Source organism: Pipistrellus hanaki (genome assembly GCF_964339955.1).
Source record: "Pipistrellus hanaki genome assembly, chromosome: X".
In the NCBI taxonomy this organism is placed as follows: domain Eukaryota; kingdom Metazoa; phylum Chordata; class Mammalia; order Chiroptera; family Vespertilionidae; genus Pipistrellus; species Pipistrellus hanaki.
This window is the reverse complement of record NC_140524.1, coordinates 72,837,246-72,851,753: the sequence shown is the minus strand read 5'-3', so window position 1 is coordinate 72,851,753 and position 14,508 is coordinate 72,837,246. Positions and strand designations below refer to the sequence as shown.

The 14,508-nt window shown below is 37.1% G+C and overlaps 1 protein-coding gene across 2 annotated transcripts in view; it reads right to left on the bottom strand.

Annotated features, from left to right (window-relative positions):
* CHIC1 (cysteine rich hydrophobic domain 1) overlaps nt 1–14,508 on the bottom strand; it is a 153,763-nt gene that overhangs the window by 129,515 nt on the left and 9,740 nt on the right. For both annotated transcript variants that reach the window (XM_084869761.1, XM_084869762.1), the window contains exon 2: nt 9,328–9,382. In XM_084869761.1, the coding sequence (XP_084725887.1) occupies nt 9,328–9,382 (55 nt within the window). The remainder of the gene's footprint in view (nt 1–9,327; nt 9,383–14,508) is intronic.

Here is a 14,508-nt window from a genome sequence, read left to right as displayed (position 1 = left end):
TTGGTCCTGGGCATCCTTCAGCAACATGCAGCTGCTGTCTGCTGGTATGGCGAGGTGTCATCAGCATCTTCCATCTCTGAATTGTTTCTCTTCTGCCTTCATGGCTGGAGCACTTCTGTCTATTCCTCTCTGTTACAGGATTCCAGATAGTCTCAGAGTTGTTTTCTGAAAATATACAAACATATTCTTGACCAAAAGTTAATAAAGGGATATTTTCTATAAATTTGACTTGGGATCCTTTTTCATTTTGTTTTTCCCCAAATGATTTTCCTCTGGCTTGTTTTGACACCATGTGTGTATTTTCATGGGTATCTTGCTGTTAGCATTTCGAATGAAGGTTAATTTTCTAAAGTACAACATTTTTGGATGTAAATTATTCACAGGATATTTTTTTTGTTCTTCGAATTTTTTATTCACTTGATTTTTAGATTCTCTTGTTGGTAGGTATGTATTTGATGTCTTTTTGTTGTTCCTAAATTTTACCTTTACCGTTTTCTTCTTCTTCCTCTTCTTAAAGAATATCCTTCAGCATTTCATGTAATCCTGGTTTGGTGTTGATGAACTCCTTTAACTTTTTCTTGTCTGTGAAGCTCATTATCTGACCTTCAATTCTGAATGATAGCTTTGCTGGGTAGAGTAATCTTGGTTGTAGGTTCTTGTTGTTCATCATTTTGAATATTTCTTGCCACTCCCTTCTGGCTTGCATAGTTTCTTTTGAGAAATCAGCTGACAGTCGTATGGGTACTCCCGTATAGATAACTAGCTGTTTTTCTCTTGCTCCATGTAAGATTTTCTCTGTCTTTTGCCCTTAGTATTTTAATTGTGATGTGTCTTGGTGTGGTCCTCTTTGGATTCCTCTTGTTTAGGGTTCTGTGCGCTTCCTGAACTTGTAGGTCTATTTGTTTCATCAGGTGGGGGAAGTTTTCTGTCATTATTTCTTCCAATAGGCCTTAAATATCCTGCTCTCTCTCTTCTGGCACCCCCAAAATCCGGATGTTGGTACGCTGTAAGCCATCCCAGAGGCTCCTTACATTATCCTCACACTTTTGGATTTTCCTTTCTTTTTTGCCTCTCTGGTTGGGTGATTTTTGCTTCCTTATATTCCAGATCTTTGGTTTGATTCTTGGGGCATGTTGATCTATAGTTGAGTTTCTATATATTCTTTATTTCATACTGTGTATGCTTAATTTCTGGCTGGTCCTTTTTTTTTGTGGTATTCTCATTAAGGTCCTTGAAGGTCTCACAAAGCTTCTTGGAGGTCTCATCAAGTTTCTCAAAGGTTTTTAGGAGATTCTTGAGTAATCTTATAAATGTGATTCTGAACTCTGTGTCGTTCAGTAGTTTACTTTCCTCCATCTCTCCCATTTGTGACATGCTTCTGTGTCTCCTCATTTTGGCTGCCTCCTTGTGTTGATAGAGTGGCTTTGTGTTGTCAGTGACCTATAGGGACCAGTAGCTCAGCTTCCCCAATCACCTGAGGTTGTTGCTTTTGATATATCCCTTTGTGGGCTGAGTGCAAAGTCTTGGTGTAATTAAGCCTTGATTGCTGTTGGTACACTGGGAGGAATTGACCTCCAGGCCAATTGTCTGTGAGGGACTGCTGTGTCTATAAAGGAAGAACTGTTGCACTGGAGATAAGCTTTGTTTCAGTGGGGCTTTGGTGTTCACTGAGTCCATCTCCTGAATGTGTCACTTACAGGTGTGAGGGATTGAAACTGACCACTATGAACACTGGCTTCTCGGTCTCTAATGGGCTGCAGTTCAGCTACTGTCTGAGGCCACCCAGCTGGAGCTACAGCGAGAACCACAGTCCTCTCCTCCTTGGAGCTGTCTGCACCAGCTTGCAAGTTTGTTAGGTTAAACTGCAACAGAGAGGGCCATTCATATGCAAAAGGCGCTGCTTGGAGCTTGGGTGTGTTTGTAGATTGTGTGGGGCAGAGTCTCATGGTGGAGTCTCAGGGAGTCACTAGGCTAGGTTGTGGCCAACAGCAATGGCTGCCTATCAGCCATCTCTCCGAGCCTCTTCGACCTGGTCTTCACATCTCCCCGTCTCCCCACGTCTCGCGCCGCCGCACAGCAAACAAATATTCTTGTGCTCAGCTCTGCAAGCAAGCCACCCTCACTTTCCAACCTGATGGCAGACAGTCTAGCCTCTTCCCAGAAACTGGATTTCAGAGAGATTGGGAGCTTGTCTCTCTTTGGGTTGAAGAAAGCAATGCCCTCCACCAGCCGGGATCTGCCGCCAGCCCATGTCATGTCTGAGCCTCCCTACCTCAGTTTTTTCAGTGTTTGTGCTCTGAATTCTCAACTTTCTCTTTCAGTTTAGTTGTAGGGCTTCCTTTCAGCCAGCTTTCCCTTGGGTTTTGGGTGATAGACGTTTTGTTTTTTAGTTGTATTTTTTAAAAATATATATTTTATTGATTTTTTACAGAGAGGAAAAGAGAGAGATAGATAGCTAGAAACATTGATGAGAGAGAAACATCGACCAGCTGCCTCTTTCACACCCCCTACTGGGGACGTGCTCGCAACCAATGTACATACCCCTGACCGGAATCGAACCTGGGACTTTTCAGTCCGCAGAGCGATGCTCTACCACTGAGCCAAATAGGTTTCGGCTTAGTTGTATTTTTTAAATTGTTGTGCACGACAGCAGATTAGGGGTGTTTACCTAAGTCACCATCTTCGTTCTCCTGATTTCAACCTTGTTGAGTTTGAAGAGACTTTGCCTGTTAACCAATATGTGGTTTATCTTTGAAATTGTCCCATGTGACATTTTAATGGGAATTCATTTTTAGGTAATTATCTGTCTCTCTTATGCTAAATTTAATATTCTTTCTTTGTCTTTAATATTTTCCATTTTAATTATGATGTTTATTTGTGGGTTTCTATGTGTTCATCTTGATTACAACTCTCAGTGCCTACTGAACTTGTGTGACATTTTCCTTCACCAGGTTGGGAAAGTTTTCTGTCACTGTTTCTTTAAATGGCTTCTCTGTTCCTTGCTCACCCTCTTCCCTTTCTGCTATTCCTACAATGCATATATCATTACATTTCATGCTGTCCAAGCACTCCCTTAAGCTATCTTCCTGTCTTCTAATTCTTTTCCTATTTGCTGCTCTAATTGGGTATTTATTTCTACCTTGACTTCCCAATTGCTGATTTGATCCTCTGCTTATCCAGTCTACTTTTTATCCCTTATAGTGTGTTCTTTGGTGTCAGATATATCATTCTTCATTTCTGTCTGACTCTTGTTCATGGGTTTGATTTCCCTTTTCAAGCTGCCATAATTTACACTAAGTTCCTTAAACATTTATGTAACTATTGCTTTGAACTCTATTTCTGTTAGGTTCCTTGTCTCCATCTCATTTAGTTCTTTTTCTGGAAATTCCTTCTTTTTTTCTCCTTTGGGTGTTGTTTCTTTGATTCCCCATTTTAGCTGTCTTTTTGTATTTCTTTCTATGTATTAAATAGAATTGTTATGCCTCCCAATCTTTGTGGGATGGCCTTATGTAGAAAAGTGTCTTGAGGGATCCAGTGGTGTTGTATCTTTGTCCAGCTGAACTGGATGCTCTAGGAATGTCCTCTGTGTGCATTGTTTGTACTCTGCTATTATAATTATTGATGTCCCATTTATAGGATCTCCCCTCTGACTTGCTGCCAGTGAGATTCAATACTAATGTGGTCATATCAGCTGTTATACAAGTGCTTTGGGTCTGCTATTTTGGGGACTCACTGGATTTTGTTCTAATATTGAATTAATTCCATTGGTGTGTCTATCCTGTGCCTCCTGGGAGCTTCTCTAATGCAGCTCATGTGAGTCCTTTTCTTTTTCTGGCCCTGGGTGACATGCTTGAGGTTTGAGGTCCTCTAGTAGTCCAGTGGTCAGGATCTGTCTTGTGTCTCATACCTTGATTAACATGAACTGTACTCTCTTCCCCCATAAAACTGATCCTAAAGGTGTCAGCTGCAGGCACTTGGTGTCCCATTGCATCCCTGAGCAGTCCAGGAAGGTTTCTGTGGTGGGGACCCAAACTGCTGTTTCTGGCTAATTAGATCAGGCAAAGGCTCAAAGCCCTGAGTGACCCGCCTCTGGCTACAGACTGATTGGATTCCATCTGGAATAGCCTCAATCAGTTGTCCACTGGTTAGGTGAGAGATTTTTCAACAGTTTGGGGCAATTGCTTCTGCCTGGGGGCTAATTGTTATTCTCAATCTCTTAATCTGCCTCAGAAATTTCACAGGGTGTAGCAAGGGATTTTTTTCCAATAGTGTGGTCAACTGTCTTCCTCCCAGGATAAAACTGCATAATAGCAAAGCTTTGCCTGGGATATATGCCCTCTGTAGCCTGAGGGAATGACTCAGCACAGGAAACAGGGGTGACTGCCTTTCAAGCTCTAAATCCAGATCTCCCAACCCTGGCTTATGTTTATACAATTCTAGGTCACTTTGCCCTCCCTCCGCCAGAGCCCAAGGTGAGTGTTGTGCATTAACCCTTTAAGAGGGTGCCTGCACTTTCAGCTAACTCTCCCTGGCAAACAGCAACCCTGCTGGTTTTCACAGCCAGATTTTATGTAGACACCTTTTCAGTTCTGGTGCTCTCTGCTGGGGGTGGGGGACAGCTTGGGGATTATTCCCCAGAGTTCTCAGTGGCAACCCCCACAGCTGAGATATCTCTCCAGAATTTCAGTTACTGTCTGTGGAAGCCTGGCCAGCCCTTTCACGCCTCCACCCTTCCTACCAGTCTCTATGTGGTCTCCACTTTCTGTCCTTGGTTATCAGGGTTGTCTCCAGCTATTCTTCAGTTGATTATTCAGGGTGGGCTTTTTGTTTTGTTTGTTTGTTTGTTTGTTTTAGATGTGATCACAAATTGGTCCTGAGAGCATGTCTGTGAGCTTGCACTTAATCTGCTTCCACTTTTAATTGATATTACTTATTTTTCAATAATAAATGATATTTAGAAAATAGTCTCATCTTTACCCGTGCTTCCATTCATTTCATTCTTTTTTTTTTAATAATAATTTATTTTAAAAAATATATTTTATTGATTTTTCACAGAGAAGAAGAGAGAGGGATAGAGAGTTAGAAACATCAATGAGAGAGAATCATCGATCAGTTGCCTCTTGCACACCCCCTACTGGGGATGTGCTCGCAACCAAGGTACATGCCCTTGACTGGAATCGAACCAGGGACCTTTCAGTCCACAGGCCGATGCTCTGTCCACTGAACCAAACTGGTTTCGGCATTCATTTCATTCTTATTCTCCCATAAAAGTTACCATTTGTATTAGTTGCATGTGTATCTTTCTAGAATTACTTCTTATAATTATTAATATGCTTATTTCTCCCCTTAATTATACACACTATCCACAGTAATTTGAACCTTGCTTTTCTCAATTATAATATGAGAAAAATTAACACTAAAATAACATATTAAAACACTTTTGAGAATGAAATGATTTTAAAGTATTACCAAAATCTATACTGAGAAATAACATTATTCTAATAGTAAATTAAACAGAATGATATTAAATTACATGCTTCTAAGTACAAAAAGTTAAGAGTTAACTTATTTTTAACCCTAAATCAACATTTGGCTCCCAATCACTCAGTTCTTAACCATTAGGAAATTATTAAGTGTTTTGTAATATAACAGCTTTCCTCTTTCTTCATTTACATTTCTTAAGTAACAAAAATGTGTAAATAACATTTTGCCTTAGAGACTTACTCTTTGGGCTGAGAAGTTAGCATTACTGCTGTAAGGAAGTCTCTGATTAATGTATCTCCATTGGGAGAAACTACTGAATATAGAGGAACCAGGGAACAGAAATATAAGTTATTGCAGAATCCAATTTTAGAAATTCAAACTATCTAAATGGTACAAAAATAACAAAAATTGGATGCTTTTGATATATAACAAAATCAGATCACAAGATAGTTTAAAAAAGAGTACTACAATGTTGAAAACTGGTAACTTTATTCACCCCAAAACATTGGAAATTTGACCTAGCCTTCTCCTGCCTGGAGCCATGGGTTCCCTACCCACTCCATATCCAAAGTGAGATGCAGCCACACACTGATAGAGAGGATGTGGGCAAAGTGATGTAGCCAGGCCCCAACTAGGGCTGCTGCTTCTGGTGTTGCTCCTACCCGAAAATAAAAAAATTGCTTTATCACCTTCCAGTAATCCCTCCCACAAAACCTTGACTACCCCAAATCCATTGAGTACCACCACTAAGGCAAGTGGTAGTGTTTTGCAGTCAATAGCCAGCCTCTTAGCAATCTAGTTCTGTCTCTCCACCTCTACTGTTAAAAGACTCAGGCCAAGAAATGTATACTTCTCCATCTTCCAAACCCAATCCAAATAGCATCTAGACATACAGTGGGACAGGGGAAAAAACAGGTCTTCATTGAATCTGCTAATTTCACACCTAATTTTATTTACATAGAAAATGTTGAGGATCCCATATTTGATTTAAAGAACATGTGTAGGGTCTGACTAGATGATGAATGTTGATATTAAATCTGTAACAGTTTCATGGACAAGATGAAAAAACACATCCAAAATTAGTTCAGAGATTATTTCCTTAAATGTGGCTTAAGTACCGACACAAAAATTCTATTTTGAAAATGTATAGATTTTATTTTATCTAGACATAAGGGATTAGATTTGTAACACAGTCAGTTTTCAATTGGTTCATTTAAAGCTATAAGGCCATAAAATGGGTAATGCAAAAAACTTCCATGGTTCTATTTATATGTTCATTAGAAGGAACTTCCAAGTGTTCCTGTAAATCCTCAATGTATTGTTTCACAGTACTAATTTAATGTCCATGTAACCCTAGATAAAGTTTTATATTGTTAACTTATCACTTAATATTCTCTTGGGAACTGAAGTCTTTGATTTGACATTGCATTTGACTTTTTATGTAGTAATTGATATGTACCAATATTTATAGTTTTTCCCCCTCCTTTCCTACCTCATTCCAGAATCCATCAATACTCCAAATCCAACTATAATGAGTAAATTTTGCTTACATACTTATCATTCCCCTATTCAACAAGAATATCAGATTCATTTTGCTAAACTAATTCCAAAGAGTTAAAGTACATGAACCTCAACGAATTTCAAAATTCTTTTTATTTCTGCATGTATTTAATACCTTTTACAATTTAAGAGATGATTTGTTTTGAAGATTAGAAAGGCAAATATGTGAAGGAACCAAACTATAAATAAGATATTTGGGAGGTGAAAATTGGAAGTTTTTTTCACTCAATTGCCAACCCTCTTCCCCTCTGACAGCTGTTAGTCTGTTCTCTGTAGCTATGAATATGTTTCTATTTTGTTTGTTAGTTTATTTTGTTCACCAGATTTCATATATAAATGAAATCATAGTGGGATGGGTGAAAAAAGTGAAGGGATTAAGGAAAGGAAAAAACCGCTCATATACACAGATAACAGTATGGTGATTACCAGAGGGGAAGGGGGGGGAAGGGAAGGTAGAAGAGGGTAAAAGGGGGATAAATGGTAATAGAAGGAGACTTGGGTTGGTGACCACACACTATAATATACAGATGATGTATTATAGAATGATACCCCTGAAACCTATATAATTTTATTAACCAATTTCACCCCAATAAAGTCAATTAAAAAAAAAGACTGGAAGCTTAGTTAAATTAAATTTAAAAAACCCACACATTTATTCTTTCTGTACATACTTTTTAAAACAAAACAAAACAAAACAAAAACTATGAATCAGAATAGCCACATTTGGAACATTTCTTTTATTGGTCAATATTTTTATATAGTTAGAACATGATCTTAAGCCTAATGTAAGCTTGATTCTGGAAAGTAAATATTTTCACAATTAACTCAATGCACAGAAACTCTTTGGAAAATAGACATTCTCTAAAGTCTTATTTTGCATAGTCACACACTGATACTTAGATGTTCCAGTATCTAATATTGCCACACAAGTGTTGATAACCATAGTAATTTTTTCCCATCTTTGGAAACCTACTTAGGAACACCATACACAAAGATCTCAAGCTGCCATGTGTGAATAAACATCCCCCTTTGTTTTATACCTAAATGCTGTACATCTAATTTCGATTATATATTGTTTGTGTATTTATGCTTTGATTCATAGTAACTTCTCATGTTATAGAATTGATTTGCATTGAAAAAAAACCCCTGTAAATAAAAAGAAGTGCCTGAAAGTGTGGTAGGCAATTAGATAGACATGTGCAGAGCAAGGACGATGGGCTAGGTACAAGTCATCAGGGTAGAAAGCCCCAGATGCCTAGCAAACGACAACTGTGGTGTGGAACCTCGCCCCCAGGATGATTTTTCCTTCCCTAGCATATCACTGGTCAAGTGGTTTGGACTCCCTGACCTTTCCTCCCTAGAGATAACATTTAGACCCCAGTTGTATTTCAGCTCCAGGCCCAGAAAAGCAACAAAACCAGACCAGTGGCCCCATGGCTGACCTCAGGACAAGCTGCATTGGATAATGACCCCCTGCCCTGGCATCGACCAATCAATTAGTGGAGACTTAGTCCCTGAAAGGACACACCTGGAAAGATGCTGAATATTCTATTAAGATCTTCCCTTAGGACCTCCCTCCAAATCTTCACCCTTAAAATCCTTAGGATGGAGAATGGAGGACCCAGCATGCTCTTCTTTCTTCCTTCTCTCCCTCCCAAAAGTACACCAGCACTTTTCCCTTTAACTTCTCCCTCCCTTCTCCTCCACACGTTGTCATTTCCTTCCTTATTCCCAAGATCCAAGGGCCCTTTTTTTACCTCTATAACTTGTTCCTTACGCCCAGTAATTCTAGGAATTACTTTTTCTACCTCCATTTATTTACCAAATAAATGTTCACTGACAGTTTGAATCTTGGCTCTGAATTCCTTCCTAGCCAGAACTCAAGTACCAAGGTTGTTGAACCCAGGTCAGTTCTGACCCCACCAGACTAACACCCAGTATCATCCCTGCCACCCACAACAAAAACAAACAAACAAACAAACAAACAAAAAAAACACATGAGAAATTACTGACCTGAATGAAAACAGTTAGAGCTACCAAGGCTGAGAAAAACAGCAAAACTGAAAAAAACTGAACAAATAAGTAAATGATGGCTGGCATTAACGGACAATGAACAAAATAACTGGTCCTAGCCATAGCCTTCAATCACTAATGACACAGCCTACAAGTACCCTGGCCTCTTAATAGATTTCATTACAGTTGAGTCAAACTTTTTCATAACACAAAATACATCATAAAACAATGTTTTTAGAATTGAAATGTTAAAAGCAAGCTCTCACTTACCTTCCCTGTTAGAACTGAGGGGAATTCAGTATCAAACTTGTTGCTCAAGCCAAACCTTAAAAACAAAGACAGAACAAAATATATTCTACCCAGCATATTTAACTCTCTCGCATTAAAAAAAAGCCATGCATTTTTCTTTTGATGTTGTGATTTTAAAACATGTCTTAAAAATAATTTTATATTTATAGAAAATAAATATTTGACTATTAATAAAAAACTAACTAGATCCATTATATGGAATTAAAAATAATGATTCAGAGAAACACTGAGAAAGAGCTGAAAATATAATTTTTTACTGGAATGGTTCTGTTAAAACCCATTGTAGCCCAGCTGGTGTGGCTCAGTGGTTGAGCATCCACCTATGAACTGGGAGGTCACAGTTTGATTCCCGGACAGGGCACATGCCTGGGTTGCATGCCCGATCCCCAGTAGGGGGGTTGCAGGAGGCAGCAGATTGTTGATTCTCTCATATCATTGATGCTTCTGTCTTTCCCTCTCCCATCATCTCTGAAATCAATAAAAATATATTTTAAAAAAACACACAAAAAACCATTTTAGTTGATAGCTATTGGGATTGGCTGATGGATGTATGGGAGAGTGGCTTTTACTATCCTTTTTACTTTTGTGTATATATTAAAATTTTCCTAATAAACACTAAGAAAACCTTTGGAACCATAGACTTTGACAACTTATAATCAGTTACTATTCAGAAACTCAAAGGTTGATCCTTATGAATGGCTTTTATGTATATGTTTAACCCTTTTAAGAAAACAGATCCCAGCCCTGAAAGCTCTTGACTCTCTTCAAGTAGCTCACTGAAATCTGTATTAGGAAGTCAAAATGAATTTTATAAACCTTGGTTTACCTACTTGTTGATTTCAGAAGTCATAACAAAGATCACTTCCTGCATGTTAGTGATATATCATAGTGGCCACAATTTTTTGTTAGTGATTGATGGGTTGTAAGCAAAAGGGAAGCAATACTAACATTTATAGAGAACCCTTTATGAAGTAGGCAATAATAGAAAGTTATCGGTAACTATGGACTTACCATGAGCTAGATACTGTGCTAGGTAAATAAATACTATTTCCAGACTTTACAACTCTTCAAGACTTTACGGATAAGAATGTTGACATTCAGAAATCTTTTTTTCCAAAAAGTAATTAATTAAATGACTTGCCCAACGTTATATAAATACTAAGGGGTGAGCCAAAATTCAAATGCCAATCTTTATATTCTCTGGCTCCTGGAAAAGAGAAACGACTGTTTGTTTATATTTCTATCTTTCATTATGTTTAGTAGCATAATGTTATTTCATAGATGTTTAATAAAAGTTTTTTTTTTTTTAAATAATAACCTACTATACTTTTTTATTTAACTGATTTATGGCACTTTGGTCTTAGGGTCACTTTAAAGATGTTAAGAATCCAATGTCCTATTAAAACTCTATGTGAGAATATTATATTCTCCTCATGTTATTATGGTAATAGCTTATTTTCAAGACCACAAGCCAGTCTTAAACACAAGGACTCTACTTAACATATAGTAGCAAGGCACATTTCTGTGCATAAATATGTTATACCTGTATGTTTAAAATGTATTTTATAACAACAAATTCTGTATTTTAAAGCAGTTGAGAAAATTAATTAGCAAGTGAAAACAGAATTTAAATTTATTTTAAAAATACTTCATTACTTTTCCAGGTGTCAGTACAACATATAATGAGAACATAATATTCTCAAAATCTATACATAGATATTGGACCATAGCCAAACTTAAAAACAAGATAGTACTCTCTGTACATGAGTTTTTATGGCAACTTTCAGATGATGTTTGAGAAACTGACATTATAATATTAAATATATATTTGCAATTATCTACTATCTCAGAAATCATTATATTGTACTAAGTGAAGAAGCCAAGCAGAGAAATATAACTATCACATGATCTCACTCATTTATGGAATATAATGAACAACATAAACTGATGAACAAAAATAGATCCAGAGACAGAGAACCATCAACCAGAACGTCAAACCTCAGGGAAGGCAAGGGATGGTGGGGGGAAGGGGGGAGAGAGCAACCAAAGTACTTATACACATGTATAGAAGCCTAATCAATGGACACAGACAACAGAGGGGTGGGGGCATGAATGGGAGATGGGGGTAATGAGAGAATAAGGACACATATGTAATACCTTAATCAATAAATAAATTAAAAAAAATAATAAAATAAAATAAATATTGACTTTATCACTAGTAAAAATATAATTTAACTTTTTATTCCACAAAGAGTAAATTCATATTGTGGAATATATATAGGTTTCATTTTAAAAAGTAGACATGATACATTTTAAAGTAGATTTCTCTATTTCCATATCTTGTCTAAATGCCTTTTATTGTTTAAAAAATCTTTATTATTGATCTAAATGCCTTTTAGAGGCAATGTCAATAACATGTTCCTACCTCAATTAGATGGCTGCCATTTTAATTTTTTCTAGCTGCCATTCTTTTACTAGATAAGTATGTAGAGGATATAGAAATATGTAACCCCCAAAATGTGTGGATCATTTCTATTATTTAAAAAATTCTTAGTTTTGTTATTCTCTCTTTTCATTTATCACAAGACAAATGAACTTTCCTTTTCAGTTTCCAAATTCATCTTGTCTTCTTTATTGCCAAATTCAGTGTCCTTTTCTCAGAATTTTCTCCTTTGACTTTGTAACTTGTGACATTGTTGAACACACCCTTCCTAACACTCTTCCATTCTTTCACTTTCTTCTACCACTCCTTCTTTTCACCAAAATTTAGCTTTTAGTCATCTGCTCTTCTTTTTAAGAAAAGTATACTAATTTATCTTTATTTAATAGCTTTGACAATTATTTCTATGCTGATAACCATCAAATCTATATTGCTAGTTTTATATTTTCCAACATGCTCCAGTCCCTCATCTCTAATTGAACTCTGAAAGTTTCCATTTGGATATCTTTCTGCAAAATAATAATACCACAAGTTTAAAATTAAATGTTATCTTTTATTGGAAACTAGCTGCCCTTTTCAAATTCCTCATCTCTATCAATGGCACATTGACTCTCTTTAACCTAGACTTTGGTATAGGTTTTACACATTCCTTCAAATTTGTTTATTTGCATGTTACTTTTATTCAGGTGGCTTCAAGTCCTATTATTGTTCCTTTGAAATCATTCTCATAATGATTCCTCCATTTCTAGTGCCACTGCTATGTTGGCTCTTGTCTTTGCTCATGTGGTTCTTCTTGCTTCTTCTCCCTAGTTTAAATCCTATTCAGATTTCAAAGCTCAAGTCAAGTGTCAATGCCTTGAATGCTCAAGTTTTTATGGATTTCCCCTTTTTCTGAACATTCAAAGTCATTTATGTGTACTATACAATTCAATAGTTAATTAATTTCTTTTTATTTCTTATAAATATCTTAAAGGCATTTTTATATTAGCTTTTTTTTGTTGTTAATCCTCACCCGAGGGTATTTTTCTATTGATTTTTAGAGAGAGTGGATGGAAAGAAGGGAGAGAAACATCAATGTGAGAGAGACATCTCAACTGGTTGCCTCTTGCACAGGCCCCAACTGGGGCCAGGGATTGAGCATGCAACTGAGGTATGTGCCTTTGATGGGAATTGAACTTGGTACTCTTTAGTCCGCGGACCGATGCTCTATCCACTGGCAAAACCGGCTAAGGGTCCTGTTAGCTTTTTAAAGCAAGGCCTGTACTTTGTTTTTCTATATTCTTCACAGTGCTTGGCTCAGTGCTCAAATTCTCAAGAAATACTTGTTATATTCAAATTGCTATGTTTCTATTCTAATATAGAAAGGAATTCATTTTTCTAAAATATAAAAAGTATATTAGAAATAGTAAGGAAAGCAGCATTTTGCTTCTTAAGACACAGTTTTATGGCCTACATATATCTACTTCAAAATGGTATAAATATAGGCAAACTAGGCCCAATATACATTCATAATTTTAGCTAAATGTAGTAGCAGTTCTGTTCTTGCCTATTAGAGATTTCTTCCTTAACTTTCTCTATTAGAGACTAAGCACGAAAAAAAACTACTTAACTGAAATAACCTTAAGCACAACATTTCATTTAGCAGCTATTAAAAAATGTTGAAATGGCCGAAACCGGTTTGGCTCAGTGGTAGAGCGTCAGTCTGCGGACTGAAAGGTCCCAGGTTCGATTCCGGTTAGGGGCATGTACGTTGGTTGCGGGCACATCCCCGGTAGGGGGTGTGCAAGAGGCAGCTGGTAGATGTTTCTCTCTCATCGACGTTTCTAGCTCTCTATCTCTCTCCCTTCCTCTCTGTAAAGAAATCAATAAAATATATTTAAAAAAATGTTGAACTGGCTGCTGCTGAATACAAATCTCAGCTGTTTCATAAACAAACGATTAAAAACTGTGAGTCCATAGAAGTTAGGGAATCTCATCTATCCATTAATGATCGGTGATAGGGTTCTTTAGCATTAGACAAATAGGTATTTAGGAACTGCTAATGCTGTCATTAACTATAGAGCCTACTATATGTTTGAGGAGGATGGACCCAGTTGGTGGTTCCTAATGACTGCATTTTGTTTGTCAAATGTCTTCAATGCTTCAAATTTTTAAAATATATATTTTTATTGATTTTGGAGAGGAAGAGAGAGGGAGAAAGAGATAGAAATATCAATGATGAGAGAGAATCATTGATCAGCTGCCTCCTGCACACCCACACTGAAGATCGAGTGCGCAAACTGGGCTTGTTCACTGACCAAGAATTGAACCATGACCTCATGGTTCATAGGTCAATCAATGTTCAACCACCAAGCCATGGTGGCTGGGCTCAAATTTTAATTTCTTGGACAATTCTTTAGAGTAAGGCAAAGAAGGATGGGTCCTCTTAGATGCTCTTCCCTCTTCTCTCCTTCCCCATATCCCTAGCTATTTATAATCTTTTTGAAAATGGCTACACCTCAGCCTTTGAAACCTTTCACAAATTGAAGTTCATGTGCTCAGGTTGTTTAAAAAAAAACAAATCAAAGTGTGGTAAAATTCTGCTAACAAGAAACATGATTTACAGATGGACTTAATTGACATCTTCAGAACATTTCACCAGAAAGCCACGGAATATACATTCATCTCAAGTGCACATGGGATGTTTTAAAAAATAGAACACA